Source organism: Esox lucius, chromosome 17 (genome assembly GCF_011004845.1).
Source record: "Esox lucius isolate fEsoLuc1 chromosome 17, fEsoLuc1.pri, whole genome shotgun sequence".
NCBI lineage: Eukaryota > Metazoa > Chordata > Actinopteri > Esociformes > Esocidae > Esox > Esox lucius.
The window spans coordinates 18,974,042-18,991,018 of NC_047585.1; the positions used below are offsets into that span (position 1 = coordinate 18,974,042).

At 45.7% G+C, this 16,977-nt stretch overlaps 1 protein-coding gene across 7 annotated transcripts; it reads left to right on the forward strand.

Annotated features, from left to right (window-relative positions):
* The first annotated feature begins 186 nt into the window (after positions 1 to 186).
* LOC105017331 (tubulin monoglycylase TTLL3) lies at positions 187 to 16,968 on the forward strand. 7 transcript variants are annotated; one of them, XM_029114096.2, is made up of 16 exons: positions 187 to 1,467; positions 6,225 to 6,266; positions 9,829 to 9,963; positions 10,366 to 10,389; positions 10,615 to 10,718; positions 10,794 to 10,956; positions 11,849 to 11,901; positions 12,021 to 12,149; positions 12,246 to 12,360; positions 12,575 to 12,688; positions 12,782 to 12,974; positions 13,195 to 13,343; positions 13,840 to 14,083; positions 15,463 to 15,722; positions 15,894 to 16,069; positions 16,146 to 16,914. In XM_029114096.2, exons 1-16 carry the CDS (start codon positions 1,317 to 1,319, stop codon positions 16,758 to 16,760), a joined length of 2,667 nt encoding a protein of 888 aa, XP_028969929.2. In that variant the 5' UTR covers positions 187 to 1,316; the 3' UTR covers positions 16,761 to 16,914. The 7 variants fall into 7 exon arrangements, with proteins under 7 accessions (XP_028969929.2, XP_028969930.2, XP_028969932.2 ...); XM_029114098.2 differs by lacking the exon at positions 187 to 1,467 and adding an exon at positions 4,675 to 4,945; XM_029114097.2 differs by lacking the exon at positions 6,225 to 6,266.
* The last annotated feature ends 9 nt before the right edge of the window (positions 16,969 to 16,977 follow it).

The following is a 16,977-nucleotide window of genomic DNA, read 5'->3' on the forward strand; positions in this document are numbered from 1 at the left end:
GACAGGGGGCTGAGGTGTGGTATGGGGTGGGGAACATGGGACAGGGGGCTGAGGTGTGGTATGGGGTGGGGAACATGGGACAGGGGCATGTGGGTGAGTTAGACGGAGGTGCTCGTCAGACCGGCGCAGAGGTTCGATGACCTTGAGCAGCCTCTCTTACTGACAGTTCAAGGTCTTGGACGTGGGGTCCGCTCGGCTTCGAGCTCCACGGGTCTTGTTACCGCGCGTTCCGGGGGGCAGATGCGCTCCCTATCGGGTTCGCAGGGTGCGCACCAGGTCATGCGTGTTTCATTTCGGAGAGCTGATGCGCTCGGACGTATCCAGTCTCTGGGCGTTACTAACAGACTGTTGCTTGCTGGGCTTTGGCCCTGGGACAGGAATTTACGGTGTGAGGAACTGAAGTGAAAAGCATTTTACCCTGTGTGACGGGGGAGGGGTGTTTGTGTGTGTGTGTGTGTGTGTGTGCCCCCCATCACCCTTGTCGTGGAGTGTTTAGCTCTCGCTTTCCCTTCAGATACCCCACATCTTCAGGCGTGACATTGGATCCGAGTTCGTCTCATTGAGTTCTGGCTTGAGGAGGCAGGAGTGAAGCCGTGCGCAGTCATTGGTTCGGTCTCCCGGAGGCAGACGGACCAGACAGAAGCCTCTGATCTCCCATTTCCTGCTCTCGTATGGCCACGCTCACGGACTCGCACGCGGAAACACGGTTTCCCTGCGCGGCCACGTCCACAAACACACTCCCCAGCAGGACTGACCGCTGCGCGCGCAGTGTCCCCACAGGGGCGTCTTGTTGCAGCCAGTCTCCTTGCATGCGTCTCCGGTGCAGTCACAACGACTGTGTGTCATCGCCCAGCATGAGCGGCTAATGTAGCATGGCCAACACTCCTATGGGTGACGTGACATACAGGGACATGAGGGTAGAGTTTAGGGGGAGGTGGGTGCCTGTGTATGTCTCAGAAGGGCCGCCAGGGGGGTCGCTGGTCAGTACGGGAGGGGGAGAAAGCACCGACACTGTTTGCTCCAAGTGGAACTTTGTTCGCCTTCAAAAACCCTTACTCCTCCCTGTTCCCAACCCCAAAACATGACCCTCTACCGCTGAGGACAAAACCAAACCGTGCCCCACGGCCTCGCACTCAGAACGCGACAGGGCCCCGGCGCGTGCTCACAGCAGGGGGGTTTCCTTGGTTCTGTGCCAGATTTCCTTATCTGCGGTCAGCATGCGTCCACCCAGGGCTGGGCTCGTGCCCTAACCCCCAGCAGCGCCCCAGAGAGCCACACCGTGGGTGGCAGGACAGAGACTGCGAGTGGGAGGACCTATGCAGAGAGACAGAGGCCTGGCTAACTTCCTTATTCTGCATGTCATTCACCGGCGCAAAGAGAGACGTGTGACCCACACATTCGGCACCCACACTCACAAGTGTACAACGCTCACTCATACAAGCGCAAGTAGAAAACATGAAGTGGGGGGTGCGTATAAACACTGCTTTGTCTCACACACGTTTGACATTGACACTGACTGGCTGGGTTGGGGAGTAACTGTGGTAGGAAAGGCTTGTTATATAACAGTGTTCTGTAGTCTGTTTGGATGTTGTTCAGCCTCCCAGGGCCTGGCTTTGAAGCATTTTAACTGATCTCAGTTCAGAAGGCCAGCACAATATCAGCACGAGGTGTATGTGTTTTAGCCTGTGTTGAGACTCGACATTTTGTGTGGTCATAAGAGCCAGTGTGTGTGTGTGTGTGTGTGTGTGTGTGACCACACACAACAGGAGAGTGTGGGCAACAGGTGTAAGGAGATGTTGAACACACAATGACAGCTTGTCCCTCTGTCTGCCTGTGTGTGTGTGTCAGACAGGACTGCTGAACTGTGGCCCTGTCCTGTCATTGTTGTCTTATGGAGACAGCTGTGGAGACGGCCTGCCGTTTTTCTAACAGCTTTCAAAACAGCATGAATGCTTTTGCGAGTCAGGCTGCTGTCTGTCAGACATGTTGTGTGTGATCCGCATGAATGTGTACATGTGGAGACGGCAAATGTATTAAAACCTGAAGAATCAGTCCCCACAAGATTTTTTGTCATGTCTCATTCATAGCTTTCGTCAAGGCGAAGGTTGGCTATTTTGAAGAATTTACAATATGAAATGTGTTTGGTTCTGTTTGACACTTTTTTTGGTTACATCATGTAGTACAATTTTATATTGTAGATTCTTCAAAGTAACCACCCTTTGCCTTGATGACAGCTTTGCACACTCTTTGGTTTCTCTCCAACAGGTTCATGATGTAGTGTATATGGAAATCAGATGACCCCACATGGTGTTTTGGCAGGTTTTCACTAGGGAAAATGTCATTTTGTTTTAGGTAAAAATTTAAAATTAGGCAAAGACTAAGAATTGTAGTTACAAGGTTTAGGTATTACTGTATAGACTAAGACTAGGTTAAGTGTACACATAAGTCAGACTATTAAGTTTAAATCCAGGTTTAAAATGAGTGTTAGGTTAGGGAGAAGGTTAGGTTTAGGGCTAGTGTAAGTAATAGTGAACATGGATTTCTAAGTTACCATTAGGTCCCCACAAGGATAGAAAGACAAAAGTGTGTGTGTGTGTATAAAGGCACACGTGAATATCTGTTTCACTGTCTACGTGTGTCAATTTGTGTGTGTCTTTCGGCCTGCTGATAAGCGAGGCAGCACTGTTGGTAATGCTGATTGAGATAACAGTGCTGCTTCGACAGAGCAGCTGCATGCTGACAGTGGCTCCATGCTACAGCTGGCTGAGAAAAACAGGCCCGTCAATGACTGATAAAAGGACAGACAGACAGGAACAGTCTGGAGATGGGAGGGGGTCGTAGAAAAACACTACATTCAAGTCTGCCTCACCTGTTCTGTTCAACTATGTCTAGAAGAGAACATCTCCTACAGGGGAAAGACTGAGGAACAGAGGAAGTGAGAGAGAAGCCAGAAGAACGACGGCTGACCACGTTATTCTGGTCCTAGAAATGAGATTAGGCAGGATTTTATTAAAAATGGAACAGTACAGTGTCTTCCTCTGTGAGGTCCTCACAGCCCCGTGAACCTCTCCTATTTTAGTATGTTCCGCCTAATGTGATTCACCCCCTCTCTCGTGTGAAGATGAAAACTCAGTTAAGATCTTTTTTTTTTTTAAAGAAAATATATTTAAAAGAAAAAAATTGAAATGGTGCAGAGGCACTGTGGCAGTGTTCCCAGTTCAAGGGAAACGCTGCTCTCTGAGGAGCGCGGAGGATACTCCACATGGATTCACAGCAGCTCTTTATAAGGACAGAGGGAAAAAGGCCTGGAGCCTCTATATTTAGACAGACTTTATTGGGCCTCTTGTCTTTTTTTCTTCTCCCTTCTGCTGCTGTCAGGAATCTCACCAAAGCCATGTGGGCGGCCAGGCAGGCCTTTCACTACAAGAGGACCGAGGAGAATAATAATGATCTCTGTAATAACAGTGTAGACAGACAGTGTGAGAAAGGAAGAGAGAAAGAGGAGGATCGAGAGTTGCTCTGCCCCACATAAGGGCACTCTTCAATGGCTGTCATCTAAATCCCCAAAAGGGTTCTGTCTCTTTAGTGGCCCCGGGTATGGAGGTCCAGGGCCCGTATTGTCAGCCCCTCAGAGGTCCTTCTTCTGGCTCTTTGACCGGCACCTCTGTTCTGGTCCACCTCCGCGTGGTGGAACTTTATTGTTTTAATTGTATGCTAAAATGAATTTGTAGTGTGTGTGTGTGTGTTTTTGCGTGCACACAACTCTGTACAAGTTCCCACATTTGCCTGCTTCTCAGAGAGCATTTGGGTGGGATTAAACTTGAAGTGGTTCTCCACAGACCCCTCATATCAGGCCCTATCTCCATCGCCACTCAAGACACTTCTCTCGAGAGCTTTGACCTCTGCTGTCCAAACACATTGATAGACCAACAGTGCACTAACGTGGCACCTTTAAAATGCATATTGCTCTTATCTCCCTTGGTGATTTTAACAAACCACTCCTCTGTGTGGTGGAGACGGTAGCCAACCAAAGACAGCCTGTCAGCTCAGGGGTTCTGTCATAGGTCCACAGCACTTCACGATAATAACGTGCTGATAAGGACACATAGCGGCCAGGACAGATTTAACAGTGGGGGGAACAGAGAAAGACAACAATGAAAAGATAAAGAAAGCTAATACGATCTGATAATTCAGCGTCTGTTTGTTATCTGTGCATCATAGTGATCTATCACTTGTATCTGCTGCCACAGCAACCTCCACGTATTTTCAAGGTTTGCCCAACATCAGATGTGTCAACAAAGCCACAAGCAATGACATCATTTAAGAACCCTGTTAAACAGGACAGATGCAGCAAAAATGACTATGTTCACAGATGAATACTGTGTTGTTGAATAATGTGTTGTTTCTATGGCCTCTATTGATTCTATGCATATAGCTCCAGAAAAAATTGCATCGTTTTCTTTCCAAAAAAGTTGAAAAGGAAGGTTTTGAGTGAGGAACAGAAGCGTTCAATTTGCAGTGGTCTCTAAATTTAAACCATTCTGTTCCTCATATATATATATATATATATATATATATATATATATATATATATATAGTGGCCAAGCTCAATAACGACACTTGGTAAAAGCAACAACAGCCTACAAAGGAAACATGAGTGCATTGTGCTGTTCACATCACGTCAACTCTTGTTCTCTCTCATGATCCTCTGAGAGTGAACCGCCAACGGTGCTGGATTTACTTGGCCCCGAGCAGGGAGAAGACCCACCGACCCGCCCCAAACACGCTGGGGTAGAATGGGCCGGAGATGTCTGAGCTTAACACAGAAAAAGTTGCATTTGCATGTGTTGTCAAACTCAGCAGTGCTACTGCAGGGAGCTCCAACTGCCATGCAAATAGGATGCAAATGGATTCAAAGGAAGGAGGATGAAGAGCGGGTTAAAGGGTGAGCTACAGACAGTATGTTTATATCTGTCAGGACATAGAGTATGAGTCACAATGTTATCTACATCAGACGAGTATGACCCAGAGAGTAGCGGCTAACACTATTTATGGGAAACTGGATCTCTTCCCCTTGGTGGGAAATTCTCTAAAATAAATGTGTGCCGTGCACGTGGGCTTGTACGTACACGTGTATGCGTGTGTTTGTGTGTCAACACGTGTGTTAGTGACTACTGTGTCCCGAATAAAATGTGAACGTCGGTTTAAGCTAGCAGCAGCCACACAGCTCTGGGAGTGACACTATGACATCACAATAGTGAGGACAATGAAGGTCTGTGAGGCAGAGGAGCCGGGGCGTGGCCTGTTTGGACAGAGGCTTCTCACACTGGAAGGACCAGAGCAGCTGTCTGAACCGCTGTGTGTCTCCCCGTCTCTCTCAAACACTGGAACGCAGGGATGGAGGTGGAGTGGGAGGAGACCAAGAGAACTAGATGGCTTGCACAGACTAAGAGACAAAGGTCCAATGTACAGACAGGCTCTTGCTCGCTCTCTGTAGAAACACACAGGCACACACACGCATGCATATATGCTGTCAGAAATACAGCATGCGTGTGTATATGTTGTGGTGAAAAGTGTTGGCTCAAAACAATTATTTCTAATTGAAGTATTTGGTCTCCACAATTCTTTATTTCACAGTTATATTACAGAATAGTTGTTTTTTTATTCAGGATTTTAACTCTCCTTGTGCAAACTGCTCCATTCCCCAAATGTGTAGTGTACCTCCATCCAAATGTGTAGTGTACCTCCATCCAAATGTGTAGTGTACCTCAATCCAAATCTGTAGTGTACCTCCATCCAAATGTGTAGTGTACCTCAATCCAAATATGTAGTGTACCTCAATTCAAATGTGTAGTGTACCTCCATCCAAATGTGTAGTGTACCTCAATCCAAATGTGTAGTGTACCTCAATCCAAATGTGTAGTGTACCTCAATCCAAATATGTAGTGTACCTCAATTCAAATGTGTAGTGTACCTCAATCCAAATGTGTAGTGTACCTCCATCCAAAAATGTAGTGTACCTCAATCCAAATGTGTAGTGTACCTCAATCCAAATGTGTAGTGTACCTCAATCCAAATGTGTAGTGTACCTCCATTCAAATGTGTAGTGTACCTCCATCCAAACTGCTGTTTTCAGCCATTTCCACATTTTAATAGGATTATTGGGCTTGCTTTCTCCCTGCTCATTGCATTTACACAAAACCTGGTCCTTTTCTCTATTCAAGCTGGTATAATGATTGATTACAGACACCTGCAATTCATCACAGGTAAGTTCTATTCCAAGATAAATGAGAATCCTCTGCTTCCTAATGACTGCACATCTAGAATTTGGCAATAATATTTTCTGAGACATTTTAGGGTTTATTTTTTAGAATACGCAAGTTTTAGTAAATTATCCTAACCTTTTTTGTTCAAATACAAAGAAATACATTATGAAGCAAAATATTTTTGGATACATGCACACTATATATGCACACTAACACTATCCATAAAAACTTCAGTGTTTGCCTCCTGCCCATCTTTGCCAGCAGTGTTTACCGCACCCTCTAAATGAGAATTCCATACACTTCAACAACCCATAAAGGTTTATTGGCCAGAACACAGAGGAGCAAATACATTCACTACTGAGCTGGATTTCACAAACATGGAAAAGGCGAGGGGTATCTGTGACTGGTCTAAGGGAGGGGGATGTTTATCCACAACGATTCATGACAGGGAACAACCACCTGTGTAGTAAAATGGGCTTTGACTGGCGTTTAAAGCAACGCAATAAGTGATTGTGCATACAGTGGATAAGCATCATTGAATGTGTATAAGCTCTCTGTTTCAACACAAAGCCCACCTGCCCTTCAGTTTCTCTTTAATGAGGACAGACTGAACACAAGCACCCGGTACAATACACCCGGCCTTACAGGCGCCTACATCTATTCAGCCTCTCAGTCATCTACACAAAGTCTTTCAATAGGATTACATGGCTCCATCTGTTTTTTAAGCTCACATGGTAATCATTAGCATTATGAATTTGCTTATAGGGCAGGAATGCCCAGGTAGCAGCTTTATGTGACGGTTGTTAGATGAATGTGGAGATGGTGGTGAGGTTAACATACTAATGGTAGTGTGTTGGTAGTGAGGTTAACATGGTGATGATGGTAAGGTTAATGTGTGGATGGTGGTGAGGTTAGTATGTTGATGGTGGTGAGGTTAACATGATGATGGTGGTGAGGTTAATGTGTGGATGGTGGTGAGGTTAGTATGTTGATGGTGGTGAGGTTAACATGATGATGGTGGTGAGGTTAATGTGTGGATGGTGGTGAGGTGAACGTGATGTTGGTGAGGTTAACATGATGATGGTGGTAAGGTTAATGTGTGGATGGTGGTGAGGTTAGTATGTTGATGGTGGTGAGGCTAACATGATGATGGTGGTGAGGCTAACATGATGATGGTGGTGAGGTTAACTTCATGATTGTGGTGAGGTTAATGTGTTGATGGTGAAGAAGTAAAGTGGTGATGGTGGTGAGGTTAACGTGATGATGGTAGTGAAGTCAAGGAGTTATGTTGTGTGGTGAAGTGGTGATGGTTGTGAAGTTAATGTACTGATGGTGAGATTAACATGATGATGGTGGTGAGGTTAATGTGTTGATGGTGGTGAGGTGAATGTGATGTTGGTGAGGTTAACATGATGATGGTGGTGAGGTTAATGTGTTGATGGTGGTGAGGTAAACATGGTGACGTTGGTGAGATGAATGTGATGATGATGGTGAGTGATGACGGTGATGAGGTTAACGTGGTGATGGTGGTGAAGTTAAAGTGATGTTGGTGAGGTTAGTATGTTGATGGTGTTGAGGTAAACATGTTGATGGTGGTGAGGTTAACGTGGTGATGGTGGTGAGGCTAACATGATGATGGTGGTGAGGTTAATGTGTTGATGGTGGTGAAGTAAAGTGGTGATGGTGGTGAGGTTAACGTGATGATGGTAGTGAGGTCAAGGAGTTATGTTGTAAAGTGGTGATGGTTGTGAGATTAATGTACTGATGGTGAGATTAACATGATGGTGTTGGTGAGAATAACGTGGTGATGGTGGTGAGGTTAATGTGATGTTGCTGAGGTTAACACGTTAAAGGTGGTGAGTTTAACATGATGATGGTGGTGAGGGTAATGTGTTGATGGTGGTGAGGTTAATGTGATGTTGCTGAGGTTAACACGTTAAAGGTGGTGAGTTTAACATGATGATGGTGGTGAGGGTAATGTGTTGATGGTGGTGAGGTGAACATGATGATGGTGGTGAGGTTAACGTGGTGATGGTGGTGAGGTTAACATGATGGTGGTGAGGTTAACGTGGTTATGATGGTGAGATCAATAGTGGTCGGGTTAACACTGCATTTGAGTCCTAAAAGTTTGTCTACTCACCTGGTCTCAGTAGACTACCATAAGGCTTGACTCATATACCAGTTCCTACTGCAAGGTTACTACCAATGCAGTTTAAATAGCTTTCATTTTGTGAAACTTTTTATTTTATTTAGCAGAAATATACTTGGCAGTATACTTGGCTGTAAATATCCCAGATGGACATGGCCATAGGATGAGAACCAGGGCTTTTTTCCCACTGGGAGCCACTGACTCTGTGTAGGATTCCTCTTCTTATTTAATTAAAAGTCCATAAAACATGATTAATATATGAATAAATATCAATCAAGAGGCAGTCATAAAAAATGCAGGTAGTCAGTGCAGGTTTTCTTGAACCAGAGGACAGACTGTGCTGTTCCACCGTTTTCAGAACAGGTGAAACATGCTCCCATGAGCATTGACTGCCATCTAGCGGTTATATGCATATACAGAATTCTACAGAAAACAGTTGAAAACACGCTTTCCAAAAGCTGAAGCCATTAGCAATTTTAAAGTTTGATGCAATGGCAATCAAACCTTCATTTTTCTAAGCGACAGAGAAATAAATCCCGTCCTCTGAACAGAGGAATAGCTAAGTGCAAGTGCATTCACCATCTTTGATTAAATCGATTTCTCATACATCGTTTATATCGTAGGGAAATGTCAACAGCCCCAGTAGACCTAAACGTTAAACACAAAAACATATTCCAGTATCCATAGGACTGTATTCTGGATTATTATTGAGATAAGCTAAACAGGAAGGAATAATTTATATTGAAAGATTTTGATCGGATCACATAGGATGTGTTGGTCAAGCTTCCCCTCGCATGTAGTTTCAAACGCTCGAACAGTCCGATGTGCATTTGGTGATGTAAGTATTTCCCGCTAAATTACGCGCTGCCAGGCAATCATTGTGTCGTCACAGAAAGCCTGTGCAATGATGTAGCTCTCTGCATAAGCGTCGGTGTCTTGTAAACGGACAGGAAAATCACGAAGAAGTATACAAAAGTGAGAGAAAGGTCGTTTATTTTCTTTATTGCTGACTTTTAGTAAACCCCCTATGCTAAACTATTACAGCAGTGTAGTGTTCCGCTATGTTGCTCTGTACATGTCACATATTAAGCTGTTTATAACTGGGTAACACTGCCCTTTCTAGGGTGTAATACATTTGACAGGTGTAGCCAAGTTGTCACTGCTGAGCAATTTGTCCCACTTTATAGTCCACTGCACCTTCTAATGACACAGTGGTTAAGGCAATAAGCCGCATAGCATTATATAAACAGTGAATAAAAATCTGAGCACGGATATGTACATGTGCTTGTAAATGTCCTTAGGGTGAAGTTGACAAAACCCTAATAACGTGAATTCAGCCTACAGTTACTATTTCAAACTGTTCATACCAAAGTGACTTAAATAAAGAGCACAACCGTAAACACCATGATCTAGGTTGTGGAGACCAGGGGCCAGCGAGGTCCGGGGTCTCTATGGACGCCTCCAAGCCCGGAAAGTATGTACATCCAAGGCAGAGGGAGGAGGGAAGTCAGCACACCGGCGGACACTCAGCACCATACCCTGACGGTGGTGAGGGAACCTGCCTCATCTGTCTGTCAAACAGACACAGACACAGACACGTCATCGTGACTCAGTATTTATTTTCCGGTTGACTCAGCAGCTGACCCAATTGGGCCGATAGAGTTTTTAATACCAGTGGGTTCAGCATTGGCGTGTGTACTGTATGTAGGCAGAGTGTGTTGAAAATGTAACGAGTTGACACTGAAAAACGTCAGATGGAACAATGTTTGTAAAAATAGGCTGAAAATATTTTATGTTTCATCTTTGTGTCCTGGGAATACAGAGGTGAAGGTTTAGGCTGACCTTGTTAATCTGCTGTGTACATTAGGACTACTTAATAATGGTTATGATTTTTCCCTTGTGTACAATGTCATGTGCCAATCACCCTGGTGCTGCTGAACCTCGCTACAGAGAAGGGCCAACAGCAAGTATCAAGTAGGCCTACATACAGAACAGACCATTCAGGCCAACATAAAGAACATACCATTCAGGCCTACAAACAGAACATACCATTCAGGCCTACATACAGAACAGACCATTCAGGCCTACATACAGAACAGGTCAATCAGGCCTATATACAGAACAAACCAATCAGATCTACATACTTTTTGATGCTAATACATCCTAATACATCCAGTGTGTGACTGTGTTTATGATTAGCGACATCTGGTGAGGAAAGAGTGAAGCACAGCTTGCTCAACTTTCCTGTTATCAACCCAGAGAGACTGCTGACAGCCCAAGTTCTGGTGGACAAAGCTGTGAAGGTACCAGCCTGAAATAGCACAACCCTCCATAGAGATAAGACATGCTTAAGGTCTGTTATGTTCTCTCTCTACCAGATGCGTAAGGTGTTCTCCATACAAGGCCCGTACCCTGTGGTTCGAGCTGCCCTCAGGGTGAGAGGTTGGGTAGAGCGCCGCCTTCCACGTCCAACACGGTCCCGGAGCCATAGTCATGGACACGAGGACAACGGTGGGGATGACGCTGGCGACAGTGACGATGGTGAGGCAGGACAATTTTAAAATCTAAATGAAATTAGACTTGATGATTAGCTGAAAGACTTGATGATTGGCTGAAAGACTTGATGATTAGCTGAAAGACTTGATGATTAGCTGAAAGACTTGATGGTTAGCTGAAAGACTTGATGATTGGCTGAAAGACTTGATGATTAGCTGAAAGACTTGATGATTAGCTGAAAGACTTGATGATTAGCTGAAAGACTTGATGGTTAGCTGAAAGACTTGATGGTTAGCTGAAAGACTTGATGATTAGCTGAAAGACTTGATGGTTAGCTGAAAGACTTGATGGTTAGCTGAAAGACTTGATGATTAGCTGAAAGACTTGATGATTAGCTGAAAGACTTGATGATTAGCTGAAAGACTTGATGGTTAGCTGAACGACTTGATGATTAGCTGAAAGACTTGATGATTAGCTGAAAGACTTGATGGATAGCTGAAAGACTTGATGATTAGCTGAAAGACTTGATGATTAGCTGAAAGATTGGATGGTTAGCTGGAAGACTGGATGGTTAGCTGAAAGACTTGATGATTAGCTGGAAGACTTGATGATTAGCTGAAAGACTTGATGGATAGCTGAAAGACTTGATGATTAGCTGGAAGACTTGATGATTAGCTGAAAGACTTGATGGATAGCTGAAAGACTTGATGATTAGCTGAAAGACTTGATGATTAGCTGAAAGATTGGATGGTTAGCTGGAAGACTGGATGGTTAGCTGGAAGACTGGATGGTTAGCTGGAAGACTGGATGGTTAGCTGAAAGACTTGATGATTAGCTGGAAGTAATTGAATCGGCTGTGTCGAGGTATTTCGGGTGGAGATGTTTTGCATCCCTGATCTAAAGACTAGATTCTAATCTCCCACTGTGTTCTGTTTAGATAGGCCAGAGGAGGGTGACAGCGAAGACCCAGATGACATGTATGACCTCATGGTAATAGAACGGAGGTGTGTGTTTGTGTGTACGTGTGGCTTGGGGTGATAATACCTCATCTAAAAAAGTCAAAACATTAAGCAGTTTTTCTGTCGTTCCCTGCCTGTTCGTCTTCACAGTCTCGCTTGGTGAGGAACGAAACATCATATTTCTACTGGACGACCCGTAGAGATGCAATTGACAACCGCTCATTGCAAAGGGAGCAGATGACTAATCACTACTCTAAAGCAAGCACATTCACCACCAAGGTTGGTCGGCCTCCACAGGGGAGACCCTGACCCTTCACCTGTTCACTGTGTGTGATCATGTCATTGTCACCGTCTCTCCGTTTGTCTCCATCTCAGGTGGGTCTGTGCGTGAACCTGCGCGGTCTGCGGTGGTTCGATGCTGCGGACCCTGATTCCTTCTTCCCTCGCTGTTACAGGCTGGGGGTGGAGGATGAGAAACAGGCCTTTATTGGTCAGAACGCTTGCATCTCTCTATCCCACCCACCCACCCACCCAATGTATCTGAATAACCCCTCTGTTTATGTACCTCTTCTTACTTCCACCTTCCACTTTTAGGAAATGTCTTGATCATCTGATTTAGCCTTGATCATCTGATTTAGCCTTGATCATCTGATTTAGCTTTGATCATCTGATTTCACCTTCCTGCTCTCTGTTTCTTTATCTAGAGGACTACAGGAGAACAGTATGCACCAGTCTTTTACAGTATGTTGTGGAGAGGAGTCAAGGAGACCGTGGAGAGGGAGGTGGTATAGCTATATCAACGGACCAATCATGTCAAAGTAAGATATTCCTTACAAAAAGAGCCATACCTCATCATTCCCCCCAATACACACTAGGTGATACAGGTTTAATTTTCCTCTCCAAACCCTTAGGTCAAAAGAAGACATGCAAACGTCAACCCATGTCATTGGCGGCCTCCAGAATGATTGACAGTGCACTACTAGTGTGCCAGGACTTCCTAGACAGTGTCGAACACAAACACATAGACAACGCTTTGGAAACTCCCCCACCCATGACTGAACAACAGTGGCCAGAGTTTATTGACAATTACAACCAGGTTGTCAAGTACGTACTCCATTTAGTTCCAGGCCAAGGCAGATGGAGGTGGTGGGGGGGTGGAGGGTTTTTCTAGACGGAGGTGGTCGGGGGGTGGAGGGTTTTTCTAGACGGAGGTGGTGGGGGGGTGGAGGGTTATTCTAGACGGAGGTTGTCGTATGTTTTTGTGATGTCAGTATGGATCCTCGTGCCAGTGTATGTTAGTGATAATCCCCTGTGCTACTGTCAGTGGTGGTGCAGAGATACAGGACAGTGTTCACGAAGTGAAAAGCTGTCAGGCCATGTTGAGGAGGCTTCGTGAGGTCAGTCCGCAGCTAGACATAGACGGCGTACACAACATCTGGATTGTCAAACCTGGGGCCAAGTCTCGGGGCAGAGGTGAGGCCCAACAGGAGACCATTAGTCTCTGAAAACCGTTGAAAATGGTATCCCTATGCTGTATTCAAATAGATTTTTTTCTTCTTTTTACTTCTACCGCATTTTTCTCACCAATTTCGCGACACCCTACTAGCTTGAGCTCACAAGCACGCAAGCCACCAGAACACGACAAGGCAACCATATTCGATAACTAACCTACCAAGCCAGTGCTGGCCAATTGCCCTGCCCTCTCTGGGACCCCTTGGCTGATCCGTGAGAACACTGTACCCTGGCCTTGCAATGACATACCTAACTGAAAGCGAGGCAGTCATTGTTGACGTGTAACAATTATTTTAACCTGTATTCCTCAGTTGGTAGAGCATTGGGCTTGGAAAACAAGGGTTGTGGGTTTAAATCCCACTAGGAAAACATTAAAACGTGTATGCTCTACTCTGATGCTACTGACAGCATGGGCCTATGGTCACTTTGTTTTTTTTGGGTCCCTCCATCTGTGCAGGCATTATGTGTGCCAATAGGCTGGATGACATCCTGGGGCTGGTGGACAATGACTCAACCGTGAACAAGGACAGTAAATGGGTGGTGCAGAAGTACTTGGAGCGCCCCCTGCTGGTCCATGGCACCAAGTTCGACTTGCGCCAGTGGTTCCTGGTCACAGACTGGAACCCTCTGACTGTCTGGTTCTATAAGGAGTGCTACCTACGCTTCTCCACACAGCCCTTCTCACTGGAGACCCTGGACAGGTGAGAGGGCAGGTTTACCCGGTGTCTACTGAATGATTCCTCACAAAACACAAACGAAATAGACGACATGATTTGCTGGATTTCCACACAATTTCTGTCCAAATTTTTTTTCTTTTGGAGGAATGACTGTTGACATTTGGATCTAAAAGCATCTATAAATATATATGTACACAGATCAGCCACAACATTATTATCGCTGCCAGTTGAAGTGAATAAAACTGATAAACTCGTTATCATGGAACCTCTCAGTGGATGGGATATATTAGTGAACATTCTGCCCTCAAAGTTGATGCGTTAGAAGCAGGAAGAATGGGCAAGCGTGTTCCCCGTCTGCAGTGGTCAGTACTAGGGCTGTCACGATATCAGATTTTCACTACACGATTATCGTGGCAAAAATAATTCACTGTAACTATTTTATTACAGTATCTATAGAACATTTTCTGAAGAAAAACACTATCAGTCATATTCATCTTCAACTTTGTTTTTTTTTCTCAGACTCGTAGTTTAAGCAAATGCAAAGTTTGTCAATGAATAAGCTAAGGAAAAACAGAGAGGGGTTTTTGGTAAAATACAACGTTGCTTTTTTCCTTGTGAATGGGCTACTAAAATGGTGCGTCTTTGCGGATCTCTCCCGGGGGTTCTAGTGACGTGATTTCAACACTAGTGCACAGGTCCAGTGCATAGGTCTCCTTGTTTAGGCACATGCACCATTTGTCAATAATTGACATGAATAAGGTATGGAAAAATACAACTTCAGTTTCGCCTAGTGAATACAATATTATCATATGTGTATTATTAACATGATATCAATATTTCATTTTCTTTAAATCACGGTTATCGTCAATACCAGTATATCGCAACACCCATATCTTCAGTACTTATCAAAAGTGGTCCAAGGAAGGAAAAGTGGAGAACAGGCGACAGGGTCATTGGCGTCCAAGGCTCATTGATGCACATGGGGAGGGAAGGCTGGCCTGTGTGGTCCGATCCAACAGACGAGCTACTGTAGCTCAAATTGCTGAAAAGGTTAATGATGGTACTGATAGAAAGGTGTCAGAACACACAGTGCATCACAGTTTGTTGTGTATGGGGCTGCGTTGCCGCAGACCAGTCAGGGTGCCCATGCTGACCCCTGTCCACTGCCGAAAGCGCCTAAAATGTGCATGTGAGCATCAGAACTGGACCACGGAGCAATGGAAGAAGTTAGCCTGGTCTGATAAATCACATTTCCTTTTACATGAATCTGGCAGCGTTTTCCATTAGGCAAGTATCCTCAAAGGGTTAACCCTCAGCATTAGGAGACTTAACAGCAGTTGCTGTATCCTCATCGCTTCTTATATTCTCTCTCTTGCTTCCACTTTGCATCCCTTTCCCTCCAGTTCTGTCCACCTGTGCAACACCTCCATCCAGAAGCACCTTCAACCCTCCCGCGATCGTCACCCAGATGTACCCGAAGACAGCATGTGGTCATGTGACCAGTTCCGTGCCTTCCTGTCCAGCCACGGCCTAGCAGCACAGTGGGGGTCTGTGATTGTCCCGGGGATGAAGAAGGCCCTGGTCCATGCCCTGCAGACTGCCCAGGACCTGGTGGAGTCACGCAGAGGCAGCTTCGAACTCTACGGAGCCGACTTCATGCTTGGTTTGAATTAGCGTGTGGAGGTGGTGTGGGTGTGGAGGTGGTGGCTTGGGAGTAGGAGGAGATGGTGGTGTGGGTGGTCGATGCTCAGGCTGCTTTGCATCCTGAATTCGGTTTGAATGTTTGTCAGTGGCTGTGAAAATGGTAGATTGCTAAACATCTACTGCTCCCTAGGTCGTGACCTTAGGCCCTGGTTGATTGAGATCAACGCTAGCCCCGCAATGACCCCATCTACTGCCGTGATGTCACGCCTGTGTGCTGCAGTGCAGGAGGACACCCTCCGCGTGGTCCTGGACCGCCGTCTGGACGGAGGGGCACACACTGGGGGCTTTCAGCTTATACACAAACAGGTGTGGTCGGTTGGTCTGTTTGCTTTTCAGTGAGGAAAGGGAAGACTGTATAAGTTGTCTCTCTCTCCCTCTCTAGCCAGCGGTGGAGGTACATCCATATGCTGGGGTCAAATTCCTTATTAAGGGCTCGGAGATCAAACGGCCCCATCCTCGTCCTCGAAAAGCCTTCAATCCCGGTGAGCTTCGAACCAAACGACTAGCACTCGGACGTTGTCCAAAAAGCAAGCAGAAAGAGGCTGTGGCAGAAAACCCAAAGCTGGCCCTGGAGGCTGTGGTCCAACAACTGACCTTCTCTGGCATCAGAGCCCAGCCCCCACCGTCCCCTGAGAGGCCCCTGGGCAAGGGGTCCCGAAGGCTGCAGCGTCTGGACCTGGGTCCGGCCAGCCCCCTCCAGCTGGCCCACAGGGCCCAGTCCCGCTGCACAGACTTCTGGTGGAGACATCAAGTTGTAAGGCCATGCTCAGTGAAACCGTGCCCCCCTGCCACCTCTGATAGTATTAAAGGCCCATTGCTTCCGTTGGAGGTCATCAGCCTTCGCAACCCAGACAGGGAGCTCCCTTCACTACTTCTTTCCACTCCAGTAGTGCCCCTAGCTGGGATCAGTTTCCAGGACTTCAACAGGACACAGAATTCCAGCTATAGGGTGATCAGGACCAGATGTGTAGGGAGGGGAACTCAGAAGCACGTATGACTGGGAGGACAATTTACTAATAACTGATAACGACTGCCTGATTTGAAAGCTGTCTTTTTCACATAGTAATTGTAGGCCAACCTTATAAAAAAGTCACTATTAAATTAACTTTAATCTTCAGTTACTTGGTACGCGTTGCTTTTCTTATTTTGCTTTATACCGCTTTTATTTACTTAGAAAGGTCTGTATCCCTTTTCTCCACGTAGTTGTTTACGTC